We start from the raw sequence: 21,518 nt of genomic DNA, 5'->3' as shown, positions 1-21,518 counted from the left end.
AATTTAAGAATAATTTGCTCTCTCTATATTTCCCAAAAGTGTGTCCACCTGGAGGTAAACTGTAGAATGATCAACACATAAAATTGTACCTTTTCCTAATATAAAATTAAAATTCTATTGTATCATAAAATCAAGTAGCCATTAAAAATTATTCCACAGGGAATTCCCTGGCGGTCCAGTGGTTAGAACTCCTTGCTCTCACTGCCGAGGACCAAGGTCAATCCCTGGTCGGGGAACTAAGATCCCACAAGCCGTGTGGCCAAAAAACAAACAAAATTATTCCACAAATCAGGACACAGTTAAAAAACGAATTCTATGGATAAATTTTAAACATTTTAAAGTAAAGAAATTTATGAAACTCATGACTTAAAATTACCAAACATTTGAAAAGGTACTCATATGAATAATTGTTAACATAGAAAGATGTATACTATATTATATGAAAAAGCAGATTATAAATAGGTATTATGATTCACTTCATAAAAAATAAGTATGTATAAGAAAAAGTCTTGAAGGATATATACCAAAATGGGTTTTTTTGGGTTTTGTTTTTAATTTTTTGGCTGCACCGCATGGCCTGTGGGATCTTAGTTCCCTGACGGGGGATCGAAACCACACCCCGTGCATTGGCAGCATGGAGTATTAACCACCAATCCTCCAAGGAAGTCCCTTACCAAAATGTTAACAGTAGTCAGTTAACTCTGGGTAGGAGGATGTAGATTTTCTTTTTAAATTACTATCTTCCAACTTTTCCAAACATGCAATTTTAAAAGTGTTTAAGGGACTATCTGAAGGGAATTTATAAAGAATTTCAAAACCAGTATTATTTCAACTTAAATCATATATTTTAATACTTACAAGGAATGTCTCGATAACCATTTTCTAATGCACGAAAGTAGTTCATGAATTGTAGAGTAGGAATTTTAAATATCTCCAATAAGCCAGTGTCTTGAAATAGGGTATACATAACCTACATGTTAATTAAAAGAAAGTTCGCTTTAAAAATCGGAATTTCTATTTCTAGTTGAATATGTTTTTGTGATTTGCATTTGGGAAAGTTAACCATGTATATGCATTTAACTTAAGTAATTTATTAAAAACTTCCCTACAGTGAATTCTTTCCGAAATATGAAAAAGGAAGATACTGCCCTAAAGCCCTTGAAAACCAAAGAATGATTATAATATCATGTCCCAGTTTTGAAATTTTTCCACTCTTCCCTTTAGCTTTTCATTCACAATTTATTGAAAGGCATACGAATTGTATTCTATTCTAGTCCTAGGTGTTAAAAGAAGTCAGAACAATATATTTATCACATTTCTGTCCCTAAAGAATTCAATGTGATAAATTGTGTGTTCTCCACATAATTTATCTTTATGTTCTCACATTTCATAAATAAGATACTTTGGAGTTAATGAGAGTAATATTTCAGGAAGGTTAATCTGATGCTGCTATGTGGACCCACCAGGAAGAACTTTGAGTCTGGGTGGTAAAATGGAAATATTTTTCCATGGTTCTAGCATGAAATGGACCATTTGGCCTTGGGTAAAGCACAGGGAGGACCGGTGAAAACGATGAAGCATAAGTTTCAGTCCAAAGAACTAGATCACCTTTCATGTCCTTTTCAACCTCAAGATTTAATAAAAAGTAAATCTTTATTACTTCTTTAGTGTAAATTAAATCCCATTATTATGGGCAAATAAACTACTTTTCATATAAATATATATATAATTATGAAATACTTTATATACATAATAATATATTTGTTTATATATATATGGGTTTATATATCCAGGTTTCTCTTTTCAAATTTTCTACTGAAAATTTCATTTGTGAAAAAAAATAATTCAATGAACAATGTTGAACTTGTACCTAAACCAATATTATACATCTTCAGATTTTGCTTTTTATAAAGATTCAAGAAAAAAGTAACTTATAATAAAGCAGTAGGGGTTTGAAACAAACCTGACTGAGGATCCTTCCTGATTTCTCTCCCATGTTTTCTACAAGTTCAAAAATTTGAAAATTCCAGTTACTCATATTTTCTATTAATGAGTCATAATCTTCTATTAAAATCAGGTCCCGTGATGCTTCTTGTTCAATCTGTACATGTAGGGGGAAAAAAAAAAAAACCAAACCAACTTAACCTTACTTTTTATAAATATTGTTAAATCCATAGCTAAATGAGAACACTTATAAATGAACACTATAAAAATGGTCAATATTATTTTCTATAATGGTTATTCTCAAATATAAACTGTACTTCCTATTAATTCTCTTTGTAGAATGTTATCTTCAGACAAATATAAACATGTCTTCTAGGCATCAAAAGACTTACTGGTCTTTACACTACTTTTATAAATAAAACTATTATATTTCCAAAACTACACAAATCTAAAATCCATTATTTTCATTTTGGAAGTTACAGGTATCAAAGGATAATAGACAGAAACTTAAACTGACATTTATTACTAGGATAACTTCCCAAAAGAAATGGATGGATTTTTTTTTCCTAAAAAGCTTAGATTTTGAACTTTAAGAACAAAAACAATATTAAGAACAAAAAAAACCCTACAATTATAAGTAGGTTATTTTCATTGTTTTTAATGACTATGCACATACTTTATTTTTTCATATTTTAAAACATACAATGAAAAAAAATCAGCATAGAAAGTAATATATTGACTATAAAACCAAATAAATGTGTCCATTTTAAAATGAACGCACTTAGTTATTCTAGGATGATGAGTTTAAAAGTAATTATTTTTAACCCAAGGTTTTCTTTCTTTTTTTTGTTTTTAATTGGGGTATAGTTGATTTACACTGTTGTGTTAGTTTCAGGTGTACAGCAAAGTGCTTCAGTTATACATATACATATATCTATTCTTTTTCAGATTCTTTTCCCATATAGGTTATTACAGGATATTGAGTAGCATTTCCTGTGCTATACTGTAGGTCCTGGTTGTTTATTTTATATATAGTAGTATGTATATGTTAATCCCAAACTCCTCATTTATTTAAAGAAACTCTATTTTCAGGTGTTAATAGTGACTTTTCAGTAAAAAAATTTTTTAAATCATTATATTAAAAACCTTGTTCTGGGCAAAAATAATAAGCTTAGTACTAACTAATAATATATTTCACCTTTACATAATCATATTGAAAATTTGTCTTTTACATTTGGTTGCTCTTCATTCTGTGCCTCTTCTTTTAGGTGATTATCACCTTCCCAAAGTAATTTTCTGCAGTCTCTGTTCCCTGTTTCCACTTCTCGTTGAGCTTCCGTAAGGGTGAATGATGCTTTTGAGAAAACGGTATTGTCTTCGTCACCTTTCAAAAAGTATTTAAAGTAATAAACAAGAATAAAACATGTCCTATATGAACAGTTTTATAAGAAAAATTTGTAAAAAGTATTCAGATAAATCGAACCATACTGGCATTCAATCTACATTAATGACACAGTTAAGTTGTATCTTGCTGGACCAGTTGGCCCAGGTACCTTGTGCTCAGGCAATATTTCACCTGATATAGCTACTCATGGATGAAAGAGAGGGTGGAAATTCATTATAAAAGAGAGAAACTGAGAGAAACTGAAAATGTCAGTCCCTCTCAGTAGGAAATTTTTTTAAAACCAATTTCATGTAAACTACTTCTAATACCTGAAATTGTTTGAGTTTTGGATATGAAAATTCTAAGCTCATAATTATGGATGAGATTAAGGCACATCTAAAAATTAGAACAATGCTATGAATTGTGAGTTATTTCTCTACCAATGTGATTAATAATACTCTTTTTCCCAAATTACATGGAAAAGGGAAGCAACATTGGTAGCTACATTTCATTCACTCATATGCAAAAAAATATTCATACTCATTCTATTTGTAATATGCTAACCAGGAAACTTTCCCAAAACACATCAACAGTAGAATAAACAAACTGTAGTGTATTCACACAATTGAACACTACAGAGCAAACAGAAGAAACTACAATCACATGCACCAATATGGATGATTTTTAAAAATACAATGTCAAGTGAAGGAAGCCAGACACAAAGGTATATACTCTGCAATTCTCTTTGTGAAAAGTTCAAAAACATATCAAAATTGACACACATGAGTATTGAAAGACAGGATAAACATTATCTTTGGGGGAGACTCCTGGAAGTGGGGCATGAGAGGAGGTGCTGGTAATATTTTGTTTGTTGATCTGGGTGATTACATATGTATATTAGATGTATGAAAATTCATCAAGCCACAGACCTAGGATTTATTTATTTTTCAATATGTAGGGATTTTTTTAAAGTAAAAGTGTTTTTAAGAGTACTCATTCGAGTTGACTTTCAGAAGAACTAGGCTGGTTGGTTGGTTGATTGATTTATTTATTTCTATTGAAGTCTATCTGATTTACAGTGCTGTGCCAATCTCTGCTGTACAGCAAAGTGACTCAGTTATACACATATAGATGTTCTTTCAGAAGAACTAGGTTTAAATCCTGATTTTTATACTTAATAATGGCAAGCTTTTCCCCCTGTAGAATGTGGATAATAACACCTATTTTACTAGATGGTACACATAATAGCTGAACAATAACTGTCAGTCAAATCTGAACCTAACACACTGAATATACTAAAAAATCATTAACTGATCATGATCAGGAAGTATTACCCTTTGGAAAATATTACTTTTCAAATGTTTCCAAATGAACACACTTTAAGAAAATTAAAAAATTCAGATTATTCAACTGTTCTTGGTAAGTTAAGGCACTAACTACAATTATGTTCTAAAATAGCTGTCAATCCAAAACTTGTTGACATTTGAAGTACATGATTTACTTTTTAATGATCTAAATTCCTAATAACTATATCTTACAGATAATAAGAAAAACAGATGAAATAAATATAGCAATTTCTTCTCCAAAGATGTCCACAGTACTCTTATCCCACATGCATTCTTTTGAAATGTATTCTTATTGCTCCATCAAGAGAGCATTTATTTCCCAACCCCCTGGAATCTGGACAGGCCACATGACTGCTCTGATTAACAGAATATGACAGAAATGACAACTTTGTCTGGTCTGGGTTGAGCCATTAACTGGACTGGCAGCTTTCATAGCCTCCTCTTTTGGCCTCCAGCCAAAATGTTGGAAGAAGACCAGAGAGAGGTCATATTTAAATGGACTGGTCAATAGCCAGCAGACACATGAGACATCTTGGAAACTCAGTCCAATCAATCCTTTGGATGACTGTCACCCTTGCCAATATCTGACTGCAATTACATGACAGCCCTCAAGTGAGAATCTCCCAGCTGAGACCAGTCAATGCAAAGAACTGTGAGAATTAATAATCTGTTGTGGTTTTTAAAAGGCTTTATTGAGTATAATTACATGCCATAAAACCTACTCAGAGTAAGTGTATAATTCAATAATTTTAGAAAATTTAGACTTCTGCAATATTCATGACAATCTAGTTTTTTTGTTTGTTTTTTTGGCCCAGAATTTTTATTATCATCATTATCTTCAAAACACCTGATTGCTTTGGTCTTTAGATTCAAAAAAGTCTCTTTTTATTAAAGTATAGTTGATTTACAATGTTGTGTTAATTTCTGCTGTACAGCAAAGTGATTCAGTTATACATATATATACATTATATTTTTAATTTTTTTTATTTTTTGGCCACGCTGTGTGGCATGCAGAACCTTAGTTCCCTGACCAGGGATCGAGCCCGAGCCCCCTGCAGTGGAAGTGTGGAGTCTTAAGCACAGGACTGCCAGGGAAGTCCTACATTCTTTTTTAATATTCTTTTCCATCATGGTTTATCATAGGGTATTGAATATAGTTCTCTGTGCTGCACAGTAGGACCTTGTTGTTTATCCATTCTATATATAATACTTTACTAACCCAAACCTCCCACCGCATGTCTCCCCCAAACCCCTCCCTCTTGGAACCACAAGTCTGCTCTCTATGCATGACAGTCTAGTTTTAGAACATTCTCATCACCTCAAAAAGTACCCTTATGCCTATTTACAATTCATCCTTATTTTCACCCCAGGCAACTGCTATTCTGATTATTGTCTCTATAAATTTGCCTTTTCTAGAATTTCATATAAATAGAATCAAACAATATATAATCTTTTTAGCTTAGTTTTTTTCACTTAGAATAATGTTTGGAAGTTTATCCACGTAGTAGCATGTGTCAGCAGTTTGTTCTTCTTTTGTTAAACAGAATCCCACTGTATGGATATACCACATGATATTTATTCATTTACAAGTTGATGGACATTTTGATCTTTTCCAGTTTAGCACTATCATGAATAATGATGTCATAAGCATTCATAATCCTGTCTTTGAGTGCTCATATGTTTTCTCTTGAGTAAATTCTTATCCATGTTACTGCTGGGTAATACGGTAAATTTATGTCTAACTTTTTTGTTTGTTTGTGTTTTTTTTTTTTTTTGGCCGCACCACACTGCGTGTGGGATCTTAGTTCCCCAACCAGGGATCAAACCCACACCCCCCGCAGTGGAAGCACAGAGTCTTAACCACCAGACCACCAGGGAAGTCTCCATGTCTACCTTTTAAAGAAACTGTCAAAATGTTTTCCCAAGTGGGTTTACCATTTTACAATCCCATCAGCAATGCACAAGTTCCAATTTCTCTTCATCCCTGCCAACACTTGGTATTGTCTGTCTTTTTGATTATAGCTATTCTGATTTGAGTTTACTGGTATTTCACTGTAGTATTAATCTGCATTTCCCTAATGACTAATGATGTTAATAATTTTTTCATGTGTTTACTACCCATTCATTTATATCCTTCATATCCTCCACCAAAAGTCTTTCACCAAAATATCTAAAATCTTTTGCCTGTGTTTTAATTGAGTTGGTTGACTTACTATTGAGTTAAAGAGTTATATGTCATGGTTATAAGACCTTTATCAGATGTATAATTTGCAAAAATTTTCTCCCAGTCTGTGGTTTGTATTTGATTTTCTTATTGGTGTCTTTTGAAGTGGAAATAAGTTTTGATATCAGGTAGTATCAGTCCTCCAAATTTGTTATTTTTCCAAATTGTTTTGGCTATTTTAGGCCATTTGTATTTCCATGTAAATTTTAACACCAATTTGTCAATTTCTACCAAAATAAGCCTACTGGAATTTGATCAGAATTGCAATGAATTTACAGATCAGTTTGGAAGAATAGCCTGTTGACAGTACTGAGTTTCCTAATCTGTTTGCTATGCCTCTCAATTTATTTAGTTTCTTTAATTTTTCTTTAATTTTCTTTCTTTAGTTTTCTCAACAATGTTTTATAGATTTCAGTTTATAAATCTCCTAATTCTTTTGTTAAATTTATTTTAACTTTATTCTTTTTGATACTATTATGAATGGAAACATTTTCTAAATTTCAATTTTTGATGGTTCATTTCTGGTATAGAGAAATACAATTGATTTTGTACTTTGATCTTGTGACTTTGCTAAACTTGTTTATTGGTTCTAATAATTGTGTGTGTGTGTGTTTGTGTGTGTGTTTGAAATTTTCTACAAATGATCTGTGAATAAGGACAGTTTTGTTTTTTTATTTCCACTCAGATATCTTTATTTTTTTATCTTTCTAGAAATTTTCCTGGCTAGAACCTCCAGTACAATATTGAATACAAGTGCTGAAAGCAAAAATCCTTCTCTTATTCTTTTTTCTTTTTAACATCTTTATTGGAGTATAATTGCTTTACATTGTTGTGTTAGTTGCTGCTGTATAACAAAGTGAATCAGCTATACATATACATATATCCCCATATCCCCTCCCTCTTGCTTCTCCCTCCTACCCTCCCTATCCCACCCCTCTAGGTGGTCACAAAGCACAGAGCTGATCTCCCTGTGCTATGCAGCTGCTTCCCACTAGCTATCTATTTTACATTTGGTAGTGTATATATGTCAATGCCACTCTCTCACTTTGTCTCAGCTTCCCCTTCCCCTTCCCCATGTCCTCAAGTCCATTCTCTACTCTCAGTTTTTATTCCTGTCCTGCCCCTAGGTTCTTCAGAACCATTTTTTTTTTTTTTTAGATTCCATATATATGTGTTAGCATACGGTATTTGTTTTTCTCTTTCTGACTTCACTCTGTATGACAGACTCTAGTTCCATCCACCTCACTACAAATAACTCAATTTCATTTCTTTTTATGGCTGAGTAATATTCTATTGTATATATGTGCCACATATTCTTTATCCATTCATCTGTCGATGGACACTTAGGTTGCTTCCATGTCCTGGCTATTGTAAAAAAAATTCAAAAAGAGTCATGTCCCTTCTCTTATTCTTTTTTTTTTTTTTTTTGCGGTACGCGGGCCTCTCACTGCTGTGGAGCACAGACTCCGGACACACAGCCTCAGCGGCCATGGCTCACAGGCCCAGCCACTCCGCGGCATGTGGGATCTTCACGGATTGGGGCACAAACCCGTGTCCCCTGCATCAGCAGGCGGACTCTCAACCACTGTGCCACCAGGGAAGCCCCCTTCTCTTATTCTTGATCTTAGGGGGAAAGCATCAATCTTCCTCTAGTAAGGATGATGTTAGCTCTGTGTTTGTTTCAAAGATGCCCTTTATCAGATTGAAGGACTTCTCTGATATTACTGGTTTGAGTGTTTTCATCATGAAAGAGTGTTGGATTTTGTCAAATGCTTTTTCTGCATCTAGAAAATCATGTGATTTTTCCCCCTCTTTAATGGGGTGTATTACATTGATTAATTTTCAAATGCTAAACCACCCTTGCATTCCTGGCGTAAATACCAATCGGTCATGGTATGACATTTTATCTGTTGCTAGATTCAGTGTGCTAGTATTTTGTTAAGAATATTGGAAATGTTGGTCTATAGTTTTATTTTCTTGTGATGCCTTTGTCTGCTTATGGTATCAGAGTAATACTGGTCTCATTTATAGAATGAGTTGGGAAGTTTGCCCTCCTATTTTTTTGGAAGTTTGTGAAGGCTTGGTCTTCTTTCTTGTTGTTGTTGTTTTGGTTTTTTTTGCGGTACGTGGGCCTCTCACTGTTGTGGTCTCTCCCGTTGCGGAGCACAGGCTCCGGACATGCAGGCTCAGTGGCCATGGCTCACGGGCCCAGCCGCTCCGCGGCATGTGGGATCTTCACGGACCAGGGCATGAACCCGTGTCCCCTGCATCGGCAGGTGGACTCTCAAACACTGCGCCACCAGGGAAGCCCCTCTTATTGTTTTTTAGTCCTTTAAAATGTAAAACCCCAAAACTATTAAATTGTACACTATAATAGGGTGAATTTTAAAGTATGTGAAGGGATTGATATGCACCTATAACCCCTGAAAGGGCCTATTTCTGGTTTACCTTTATTCTTAGGATGCAGTACTGCTGAGTTTACCAAGTTACTCCTACCACGGCAAACCTTCAATTCCAATCTTGTCTCCCTAGTCCCATGAAGCTACCAAAGGGACTGCTCATTCTATCAGTCACTGGCCCCTCTGGAAGCAGCGAACACCCTTTTGGTAGCCCCAAACTTGAGTCTCACTTTCTTGGATTTCTGTCCTCCTCCAGGTCTTATACTGGAAATTCTGAGGAGCTTGTTAGTTCTTCAGTGGCTTCAAGCAGATTTTTTTATTGTTAATAACTTGTAACTTTTCTAGCTACCTTCAGGGGATATGATGGTCTGAGTTACCTAGTTAACTATTAGTGGACACTTGAGTCATCAATGTTTTAAAGTTATAAAACAACTATAACTTTATCACTAACAATATTTCTTGTTTGAGGGTATGTTTCAGAATAATATAATTAACTAAATTTTAAAACAACTCCTTTGTGTAATTATTTAAAAATGTATGCAGACGTTTTTGAGCTAAGATTATGCAATTTAAATTTCGAGGTTAATATAGTTAATCTCACTATTTATGAACCCTAGCCGTAACATAAGACTATATTCATTCGTAGAGCACATTTTTACTCTTCAAAATACTTTCACCATCTATTATTTATAATTTGCTAATAACTCCTCTGTGAAGTAAAAGAGATTATAATCTTCATTTTAAAGACGGATAGACTAAAAAACTCATTCATTTATTCATTTTAAAAAACAATGTAAGAAACTGTTCTTAAATTTAAACACACATGACTTTTGCAGTCTCACCTGACTTTTCCCTGTGGCAGTCTGTACCAGACTCTGGTTCAGATGCTGAAGCATATTTCAATATTTGATGTCCACAGCTTATAAAATAAAACAGATAAATATATGTATATGATAAGTGAGGCAAAATTTTTTTACCTAAATACAATCAGAAAATCTGGTTATTTTTTAACTGCAAGATCCCAACTGCAAAATACCCTAATATTCCAATCTCTCTATAAACTTAACAGGCTTTATCCTAGAAAGCACCTGTGAAGGAAATAACATATTTTGGAAGTAACACTGAGATCTGAGGTAAACACTTATTACCATCAAAGCAGAAATAAGAACAAACACCATATGAACTGGGTACTGTAAATAGGTACTAAATTAGTACATACTAAAATAATTCTCATACATTTACTGATATCTTATGATGGATAAAATACCACTATATTTCATTTCAGATGGAAATCATTTAGCTGGGAAATGAATAATGGCACTGAAATGAAAAAAAATTGTTTAGAATAAAAACTGCTAGATGAAGAAGAGGATGTAGTATTCATTAATCATCTAGTTATAATACAGAACAAGAAAACTGGTAATACTTTATTAAAATAACCTATATTTTGAAACAAATAGTAAACACTTGGGAAACTTACCTGTTACATAAATTGCTATCAGAATTTCTAAGTTGCTGATAAAAATCTGGTGAATTGGGTGCATTGCTCAGAGATCTGTGTAAAATAACACTTGGCTTAGTAAGAAAATCAGCAGTGTCAGGAAATTCTATAGGCGATCGGTTAGTTGGAGAGCCAGCAGACATTGGTCCATGACTGGGAGAATTCAGGCCGGGTAAAGTACCTAGAAAATTGAAAGAGAAGAAAGAGATATGTATGTATGTATGTACTGATATGTGTGTGTTTATTGTCCGTGTTTGGGTGTTTATAAAGAGCATTTTCCTTCTTTAAAGAAAGCAAAGTATTTACAGTTAAATGATTAACTAGATTTCTACATGGAGCTATCTTCAGCACCTTCTACGAATTCAGGCAGAATATAGACCCTATTTGTCATCATCGATGACTGTGGAATAAACACCCTGTGGCAGGATGGCACATAGTAGGTAAATACTAAAAGTATAACTAAAATGTACATAATGTGTGGCACAAATTTTCCTAATTCATATTGGTCTTTATCTTTAACATTCTGTGTCCCTACCAGCTTGATTATCCACATGAACAAAAGCATCTTTACCAAATTGTATTGAATATTTTTCAGTACAATACAATTCATTTTTATTGAAGAACCAAAGTTCTTGATAGCATTAAGCAAATTAAGCATATGATAAAATTATATTAACACAACAGCAGATCCCTTAAAAAATCCACATCTTTCCAGCTCATTCATTCATTCAACAAGTATTTGAGAGCCTATTATATGCTGGAAAACGTGCAGTGTTTCACAATGGAGAAAAAGATGCCATCCCTACAACTCAATGAACCTAAAGCCTAGTGGAAAATACAAACAAGTGCTAAGTGTTAAAATAAGGGAAAAAAAAGAGTGCTTCAGAAATACATCCCTAATCCTATTGATTTACTCAAGAGCCTTTGCTGGGTGCCTTGAACTAAGGGTATATCTGGACAGGTGTAGGTGGATTTAAAACTTTATTTTGAAATAAAGATCCAAGTAAAGTGTGAATCAGAGAGGAAAGCAAATAACAGTTGTTAAGGTATTATGGTATTTTCAGACATAGTTACAGATGTGTGTGATGGTTAATTTTATGTGTCAACTTGGCTAGGTTATCATGCCCAGTTGTTTGGTCAAATTCCAGTCTAGATGTTGCTGTGAAGGTATTTTTCAGATGTGATTAACATTGAAATCTGTAGACTGAATAAAGCATATTGCCCTTTATAATGTGGACTGGCCTCATCCAATTTGTTGAAGGCCTTAAGAGAAAAGACTGAAGTCCTCCAAAGAGGAAGGAATTTTCCCTCCAGACTGCCTTCAGAGTCAAAACTGCAACATCCACTCCTGCTAGAATTTCCAGCCTGGCAGCCTGCCCTAAAAATTCTGGACCTGACAGCCCTCTCAATCTGGCGAGCCAATCCCCATCAGTCAATCAATCAATCAATCACTCCCCACCCCATGTATATGTATGTAAGTATATATGTATGTATGTAGGTATATACACATGCACGAACATCCTATTAGTTCTATTGGTCTGGAAAACCCTGACTAATACAATGTGTTACTCTATTTAATCTCCATAATGGCCCTGTGAGTTAAGTAGCATTTTCATTTTACATGTGCAGGGCTGCCAACTGCTGTTCTATCAAACTGATTTGTTTAGAGGCTCCTATAATTTCATATAATGTTGGGGCTGAAAAGGATTTTATAAATAATCGGTCAAACACTTTAAAGTTTCAGAAGAGGAAACCGAGGACTAGAAAGGAGAAGTATCTTTCTTGTCAAAATAATAACAGTTAGTTACTAACTGGAGACTGAAGTCCCAATTTTCAGCATTCTTTTTTCTATTATAATACTGAGTGTCCGAAACCCTGACAAACAGGCTGAGAAGAATAAAGGATAGCCTAATTTTAGGGTAGAAATTTCATATAACATAGAAAAGCTTCGCGGAGAAGACAAAATGGTAAAGAAAATCCCAGCAACCCTTATAAAATACTTTCTACAATACAGATTCATCGTTTTTGTTATAAACCTTTTAAATTGTGAAATATAACACATATATAGAAAAGTTATAACAGGAATGCTCACCACTCAAGCTAAAACATAAAACATGGCCAGAGGTCAGAAACCCATGTCCAATGTCTAATTCCCCTCCCTCTCATTAAAGGAAAGCATTACTTTGACTTTTATGATAGTGTTTTTCTTGCCTCTCTTTATACCACATATGTTATCTCTTTACAGTTTAGTTTTGCCCTTTCTTTGAACTTTGTAAATTGAATCAGATAGTATAAATGCTTTTATGCCTTGCTCAACATTTTAAAAAGATGTTTCACATGTTCATTCATTTTGAATGACATATAAAATTGTATGTATGAATATAGCATAATTTTATTTCTCTGTTCAAGTACTGAACTGCCAAATTGTTTTCCAAAGTAGCTGTAGCATTTTACTTTCCAATCAGTGATGTATGAGTGTTCCTACCTCTGAACATTTTTCCAACACTTATACTGTCTTTAGAATTATAGACATCATAGTGGGTGTGAGGTCATGATTCCTTGTGGTTTTGATTTGCATTTCCCTAATGACTAATGATGCTGAGTATCTTTTCACGTGGTTAGGGCCATTTGTATACCTTCTTTGGAGAAACACCTATTCAAATCTTTTGCCAATTTTTTAGTGAGGTCAGTTCTGTGTTTATCATTGAGTTTTAAGACATCTTTGTCTATTCCGAATACAAGTCCATTGTCAAATCGTAATTTGCAAATATTTTCTCCCATCCTGTGGACTGTCTTTTCACTTTCTTTAGATGTCTGTTGAAGTAAATACAAATGATTTAATTTTAATGAATTCCTATTATCAATTTTTAAAAAATATTTATTTATTTGGTTGCTCTGGGTCTTAGTTGCAGCAGGCGAGCTCCTTAGTTGCGGCTCACAGGCTCCTTAGTTGCAGCATGCGAACTCTTAGTTGCGGCTTGCATGTGGGATCTAGTTCCCTGACCAGGGATCGAACCCGGGTCTCCTGCATTGGGAGCATATAGTCTTATCCACTGTGCCACCAGGGAAGTCCCCCTCTATTATCAATTTGTTTCATTTATGGACTGTACTTTGGGTGTCTAAGAATATCCAAACTCAGAGATTTTCTCCTATGTTTTCTTCTACAAGTTTTATGGTTTCACTCTTATATTTGAGTGTACAAGCATTTAGAGTTAATTTTTGAGTATGATGACAGGTATGGTTCCAAATTCATTCTTTTTCATTTGTATATCTATCCAGTTGTCCCAACATCATTTGTTAAAAACACAATTTCTTCCCCTTTGAATTACCTTGGCACACTGGCTGAAAATCAATTGACCATGTAAGGGTTTATTTCTGGACTCAGTTCTATACCACTGAGTTGGAATATCCTTATGCCAGTGTCACTGTCTTGATTGCCATAGCTTGGTAGTAAGTTTTAAAATTTACAAGTGTGAGTCCCCCAGTTTTCTTCTTCTTTTTTTTATTAAAGATTATTTTAGCTACTCTGGGTCCCTTGAATTTCTATATGAATTTTCAGATCAGCTTCTCAAATTTCTACAAAGAAGCCAGCTCAGATTTTGATAAGGATTTGTACTAAATTTAGAACAATTTAAGGAGTATTGCCATCTTAACAATATTAAGTCTTCTGGTCCACGAACATGGGATATTTTCCATATGGGTCTTCCTGCGACTTCCCTGGTTGGTCCAGTGGTTAAGACTCTGCGTGCCAATGCAGGGGGCATGGGTTTGATCCCTGGTCGGGGAACTAAGATCTCACATGCCATGCAGCGTAGTCAAATATTAAAAAAAAAAAAAATATCTGGGTCTTCTTTAATTTCAACATTTTATAGTTTTCAGTGTACAAGTCTTGCACTATTTTGTTAAATTTATTCCCAAGTATTTTTTTTTAATAAATGTATTTATTTTATTTTTGGCTGCGTTGGGTCTTCGTTGCTGTGTGTGGGCTTTCTCTAGCTGCGGCGAGTGGGGGCTACTCTTCGTTGGGGCGGACAGGCTTCTCACTGCGGTGGCTTCTGTTGCAGAGCACGGGCTCTAGGCTCGCGGACTTCAGTAGTTGCAGCACGCAGGCTCAGTAGTTGTGGCTCACAGGCTCTAGAGCACAGGCTCAGTAGTTGTGGCACACGGGCTCAGTTGCTCTGCGACATGTGGGATCTTCCTGGACCAGGGATTGAACCCATGTCCCCTGCAATGGCAGGCAGATTCTTAACCACTGTGCCACCAGGGAAGTCCTGAAATTATTTTCTTAATTTCAGTTTTGCATTGTTCATTGCTAGTATATAGAAATACAATTGATTATCGATTATAGATCTTGTATTCTGCCACACTGATGAACTTGTTTATTGGTTGTAATAGGTTTAATGAATTTCTTAGGATTTATAAATATATGATTATGTTGTCTGGAAATAGTTTTACATCTTCCTTTTATTCATTTTTACCTAAACTTCCCTGAGTAGAACCTCCAACCCAGTATTGAGTAGAAGTGGTAATTATTTTATAATTATTTAAATTATTTTATAATTTTATTTTATAATTTCTAATTCTTTATATTCTTTCTGTGGTGAGACATTGTTGTCATACTGTCCTTACTTTAGATATGTTTTCCTCAAGTTCTTTAAACATATTTATGGTAGCAGATTTAAAGTCATTACTAAATCCCAAATCCAAGCCTCCTCAGGGAAATTTTGTTGGCTGTTTTTTTTGTTTTTGTTTTTGTTTTTTTTTTTTGCGGTTCGCGGGCCTCTCACTGTTGTGGCCTCTCCCGTTGCGGAGCACAGGCTCCGGACGCGCAGGCTCAGCGGCCATGGCTCACCGGCCCAGCCGCTCCGCGGCATGCGGGATCTTGTTGGACCGGGGCACAAACCCGTGTCCCCTGCATCGGCAGGCAGACTCTCAACCACTGCGCCACCAGGGAAGCCCTGTTGCCTGTTTTTCATTGTCTACATGGCGAAAAATTTCTTGTTTCTTTGCATGCTTCATGGTTTTTTTGTTGAAAACTGGACATTTTAGATAATATGTTGTAACAATTCTAATATCAGATCTCTCCCACCCTCAAGGTTTATGCTGCTGGTTTTTTGTTTGTTCGTTTTTTGTTTCTGATTATTCTTTGAGTGATTTCCTGGACTCATTATGTAGATTTTGTTTTCTCTGAGGTGTGTAGCCACTGAGTTCTCTGCTGCCTTTTTTCCCTTTTCTCCTTGATTTACGCTTGCTTTCTTAGAAGCCATTCTTGGGTCAGTGTAATTTAGATGAGACAGAAGATTACTTTAAATGTCTTGCCTCTGTGTCATCTGTAGATGAGAATCTGTACAACTTCAAACTTCCAGGCAGTTTACAAGACAGCCTTAGCTTTTACTTCCTGCTTGTGCAGGACCTCAGGTCAGCTACAGATGGAGTGACCAGGGCCTTCACCTCTCCCAGATCTTTCCTGGGCATGTGCACAGCCCTAATAAACATGTGCTCAGCCTAGTATATGTGGTGGGATAAGTGTCCAAATTCTTTTCTTGCATATCCAGTTGTTCTGGCCCCTTTTGTTAAAAAACAAAAAACAAAAAACTATCCTCTTCTGTTGCCAGAGCTTTCCACTTCCCCAGGGTCATCTAGTGTCCAGGATTTCCTTTTAAATTCCCAATCAGCTCTTGTTCGCCCCAGTTGAAATCACAGCCTTAGGCACTCACAATGTTGCCTGGCATAGGGTATAGGGTTTTTTGTTTGTGTTTTTGGAGAGCTGAGCTCTGAGTTAAATGAAATATCCACAGCACCCTGGGAGTACAAGTGTTTGCCAGGGGGCTTGAACAAAACGTTTACTGTACTATCAGGTTGTTGCTTTTAATGCAGTTTCTAAAGAGGTAAGACTCTAATGGCTGCAAAGCTAGTGGCTTTTAGCTGTAGTATCACTGAGCTGGGCAGAGAGAGGGTTTGGGAAGTGCCCCCAGTTAAGCTGTCGCAGAACCCCACTGTCTCACCAAGGTTCGGTAGGTAGTTTCTCTTGTATAGATGACTTCTAGTTCTCTGGCTTTTGTTAACTTCCAGAATTCTGAAATGATTGAATTTAGTTTTTTGCCCCTATTTTTGTTGTTTTAGCAGAAGAACAAGTTTACTGAGATCCTCTCTCTGCCATTCCGGAAGCTGATCGCTATATATGATTTTAATCCTTTGAAACTTGTTGAGACTTGTTTTATAGCTCAGCAAATGGTCTATTTTGATCAATCTTGTGTGTGTCCTTGGAAAAAATATGTATCTTGTAATGTCTGAGTGTGGTGTTTTATAGTCGATTAGATCAAGTCAGTTAAATCATGTTGTCCTAATCTTCCATTTATCTATGACTAATATTTTGGTTTGCTTATTCTACTAGATAATGAGAGAGATGAGTTAAAATCTCCAAAATGAATACAGATGTGTCTTTCTCTCCCTTTAGTTCTGTCAATTTTTGGTTTGTGTATTTTATTTTGATTAATTAATTTTTGGTTTGTGTGTTTTATACCCATGAGATCAGACCTGTGTCCTTATATTTAGTGTGCCTTTTGTAAAGAGCATGTCCTTGAGTCTTGTGTTAATTGTCTGACAGTCTGTATCTATTAACTGGAGTGTATTTTCAACTTTTTTGTGGAAAACTGCACATTTCAGATAATATCCTCCAGCAACTCTGGTCAGATCCCTGGCACCCCCAGCTCCCCACCAGCCACCCACGCTAGGTGTATATTTAATATAGTTTGCTTAATCCTCCATCTTGCTATTTCTTTTTTAGTTATTCTTTATGTTTTTGTTTCTTATTTCCTCTCTTCTTGTATTACTTTAGATTATTCAAGGTTTTTTTTTTTTTAAATCATGCCATTTTACCTCCTCTATTAGCTTCTTACTTATACTTTTTCTTTTATTCTTTTAATTATCACCCTGGATATTACAATGTGCATCTTTGAAGTATTAGTTTCTTTTAAATTAGAACTTTTTTAGTACTTTTCAATCACTGCCAGTACACTGTATGTTTAAGTCCAATTTACCCCTTTCCCACCCTTTGTGCCACTGTTACCATATACTTGACTTCTTTATACACTATGCAGGCCACAAGGGAGTCACTGTTTTTAATGATCAGTATTCTCTTACGTACCCACATATTTAGGCTTACCAGTGCTTTTCATTCATTCCTGCAGATCCATGCTTCAATCTGGATCATTTTCCTCCTACCTAAGGAACTTCCTTTGCTGAATCTTAGCAGTGCAAGTTTACTAGCAATAAATTCTACCAGCTTTTGTTTGTATGAAAATAATGTTATTTCACCTTAAGTTTTAAAGGATATTTTCACTGGATAAAGAATTCCAGGTTGGCAAGTTTTGTTTTGCAATACTTTAAATATGCCATTCTATTGTCTTTGGTGACTGTAGTTAATAATACTGTATTGCATAATAATACTGTATTTCATATTTGAAAGTTGCTAAGAGAATAGATGTTAAAAGTTCTCATCACAAGAAAAAAAAATTTGTAACTATGTGTGGTGACAGATGTTGACTTATGGTGATCATTTCACAACATATACAAATATCAAATCATTTTGCTATATACCTAAAACTAATATAATGTTATGTCAATTCACCCCCCCCATAGATAGATAATTGGATAAAAATTCTATTAGAATGACTTATTATAGGATATAGGATATAGTCAGGGTTTTTTCCTACTCTCATATTAAGATTTTTTTTTCTCCCTCCACAATTATCATGCTACAAAAGAATGCTCTTTCCGGGGTGTTCCCTTGTTCTCTGTCTACAACTACCCAGGTTAAATAGTTCTATATTTTATCCCTGAATTACTAGTGCCTAACGAAGTGCCTGATACATAGTACTTGTTCAAAAATTAATAAATGAATGAGCAAACTCTTAATAGCCAACCCAAACTGCTTAGTTATGTTAACCTATAACACATGAAATGGTATTCAAAATTAGCTATAAATAAGTAATGACAAGGTTTGCACTACCATATACTTTGAGGCCTCCCATATTTAAGTCACAAAAATGGTTTCTTACCAGCTCTTCTTAGACCTATATGGTGAGTTAACGATACAGAAGATGACCTTTGCTTCGGGATTGTCAGTGGATTTGAACTAAAAGGTCCATTTAGATAGCATCCTTGACTAAAAGGGAAAGATAATAGGTTAAGATTTTTAAAAACATGAGAAATTCCTTTTTTCCTTATGGTCTTCAATTCAATTAGCAAATACCTGCTTATACATTCAGTTTAGACATCTATCTAGTGCCTGAGGAGTAAAGCAGGAGCCAGCAGACTTTTACTGTAAAGAACCACGTAGTGAATACTTTGAGCTTTGCGGGCCATAAGGTCTCTGCAATTACTCAACTCTGCCAACTGCAGTATAAAAACAGCCATAAACAATAATGAACAAATGAGTATTGTTTCAATATAATTTTATTGACAAAAACAGGTATGGGCCACATTAGGTCCACAGGCTATCATTTGCTGAACCCTGGCTTCAAGCAGGTTATGAATATCACCTGGAGGGCTTCTTACTACACAGATTTCTAGTCCCATCCCCAAGATTTCCGATTCAAAAGGTCTGTGAAGAAGGTCTCCCCTTCTTCACAGATATTGATTACCCACTGACACAATCATATCCTGGAACTGAAATGTTTATTACAGGTTTTAGGGTTCTTATGAAGAAATTACATATAGTTGAGCAGTCACAGTATACCAACTGATACATAAAAGGCATTTTAAGATTATATATTTTAAAGCTTTTGGCCCAATGCCATACATATAGCACTTCCTTTCTTAGTCACTAGCCTGTATTCTTACTCACTAGCCTGTATTCTTACTCAAGGAAAATCTATTTTTCAGCATCAGATATATCTGATGCTATCTTTGTGTTTTTCCACCTGTAAAATTAGAGATTTAGAATAAAGGACTTCTAAGATAACATCTAGCCTTTAGATTCTATAACATTTTTTGCTCAATAGTAATAATAGTTTGTTGGCAATGTTACAAAAAGAGGCAATATGTAAATAATACCACTCAATAAACTCATCTCCCTACCAATGCTCAAACATTCTTTGTATTTGAATATTCATTGCCTACATACAGAGTGGGAGAGATGGGGAAAGAAGAGTGACAATGCCACCCAGGGCAATATTCAAATAGAACAATCTGTGTACTCGACCAACATCTACTTCCTGATTAATATTCAAAACAAAGACAGGGTTTTCTCCTTCAGAGAAGAGACCCGAAGCACTGCTCCATAGTCTTCTCCCTTAATCCAGGGGGGGGGGGGGGGGGGGCGCCTAATCATTGAAACAGCTGTTTAGAATTAAGAGGTCAAATGACAGGTTTTCAGCTCAGTTCCAGAATCATTAATTCCCTGCCTATAACCAGATAAATATATACTGCAATGAGATTACATAAAAAATACTGAAGAGTGTATAACTGATTCACTTTGCTATAAAGCAGGAACTAACACACCATTGTAAAGCAATTATACTCCAATAAAGATGTTAAAAAAAGATACTGAAGAAAGCAGAGGGCAAGATAGGCTAGGAGTCCCAGTGATTATTAATAGTTGGTAGGAAGGTGATTAAAGTCAGACTTCGGAATCGGTCTTCAAATCCAAGTGCACAAGCATTACAAGAGATGTCAAATGTTATGGTCACAGAGTTAAGTCATATGTTAAGAGTTGATTTCCAAGACAATCAATGCAAATTACCTTGACAAGTTTTGTATCACCTCATTTATTATTTTTTTTTAGGTAGCTGTAAAACTTTCTGGCTCCAACATCCAGATTTGCAGAGCCATTATCTTAAAAACTGAGTGGGATGACACCATTAGCCCTCTTGAATCTCTGCAGTTCAAATAGGTTCCAGGCATTGGTATAAATCTCTAATAAATTATGAGACACATAATTGAGAAGCTGGTTCCCAAGTACATTATTTAGAAGACATACTATTGCCAGGCAACAAGTTATTAGATTTAATTACAGAGCACTTACGGCTATGAACGATGAATCAGAATAGGTTAAAGGCAAGCCTCTTTAGTGTAGGGGTACCTATAGTTGATGGCCCTCAGAGTTTTGGTATGCAATTTGCCTACATTTCCCGGGGAAAGTCTGTTCAAAGGAAATGAGCTGTGAGTTCTGAATACATTGTTTGTCCACAGGGAGGGTCTGGGTCCCAGCAGGCATTCCATGCATAGCAGTTTAGCCATTCTTTTAACCCTAGGTACTAACACTGTACTTGGGTAATTCAATTGTCAGCTAACCCAGAAAAGCATTCTTCAACTCTTCCTGGAATTTCCTGACCAGTAAAACTTCATCCTAGGTCTGAAACTTAAGCAGAAGGCAGTATCAACTGTCATATGGACACCATACCCCTGCAGGATACTTGTTAAGCAGCTGTTTATCTTCAAAGACCCATTTTAATGTAATCCCAAACTCTTTACAGTAGTCAAGCAGGTCTCAGAAGAGTTGTAATGACTAATGCAAGGTAGAAAAGGAAAATTGCCATAAAAGAGCAAAGAAAAGGTGTTAAAGAGATTCAGAGGCGAAACAGATTACCTTTCCTTGGAGAACAAGGGAGGGGGATGTCAGCGTGTTATTGTTAAACTGTGGCATCTGAGCTCAATCTTTAAGGACATACAGAAATAGGGGTCAGAGGGTCTCTTCTAGGTAGAGGGAATAACGAAA

At 35.3% G+C, this 21,518-nt stretch overlaps 1 protein-coding gene across 2 annotated transcripts in view; it reads right to left on the bottom strand.

Moving 5' to 3' along the window:
- PDE3B (phosphodiesterase 3B) overlaps positions 1 to 21,518 on the bottom strand; it is a 179,667-nt gene that overhangs the window by 33,115 nt on the left and 125,034 nt on the right. For both annotated transcript variants that reach the window (XM_082845240.1, XM_082845239.1), the window contains exons 5-10: positions 18,859 to 18,965; positions 10,778 to 10,979; positions 10,140 to 10,216; positions 3,177 to 3,328; positions 1,964 to 2,101; positions 859 to 970 (exon numbers count right to left, since the gene is read on the bottom strand). In XM_082845240.1, the coding sequence (XP_082701366.1) occupies positions 859 to 970; positions 1,964 to 2,101; positions 3,177 to 3,328; positions 10,140 to 10,216; positions 10,778 to 10,979; positions 18,859 to 18,965 (788 nt within the window). The remainder of the gene's footprint in view (positions 1 to 858; positions 971 to 1,963; positions 2,102 to 3,176; positions 3,329 to 10,139; positions 10,217 to 10,777; positions 10,980 to 18,858; positions 18,966 to 21,518) is intronic.

Source organism: Leucopleurus acutus (genome assembly GCF_964270905.1).
Source record: "Leucopleurus acutus genome assembly, chromosome: 8".
Classification (NCBI taxonomy): Eukaryota; Metazoa; Chordata; class Mammalia; order Artiodactyla; family Delphinidae; genus Leucopleurus; species Leucopleurus acutus.
Note: the sequence above shows the minus strand (reverse complement) of the source record. Positions and strands in the feature narration are given on the sequence as shown.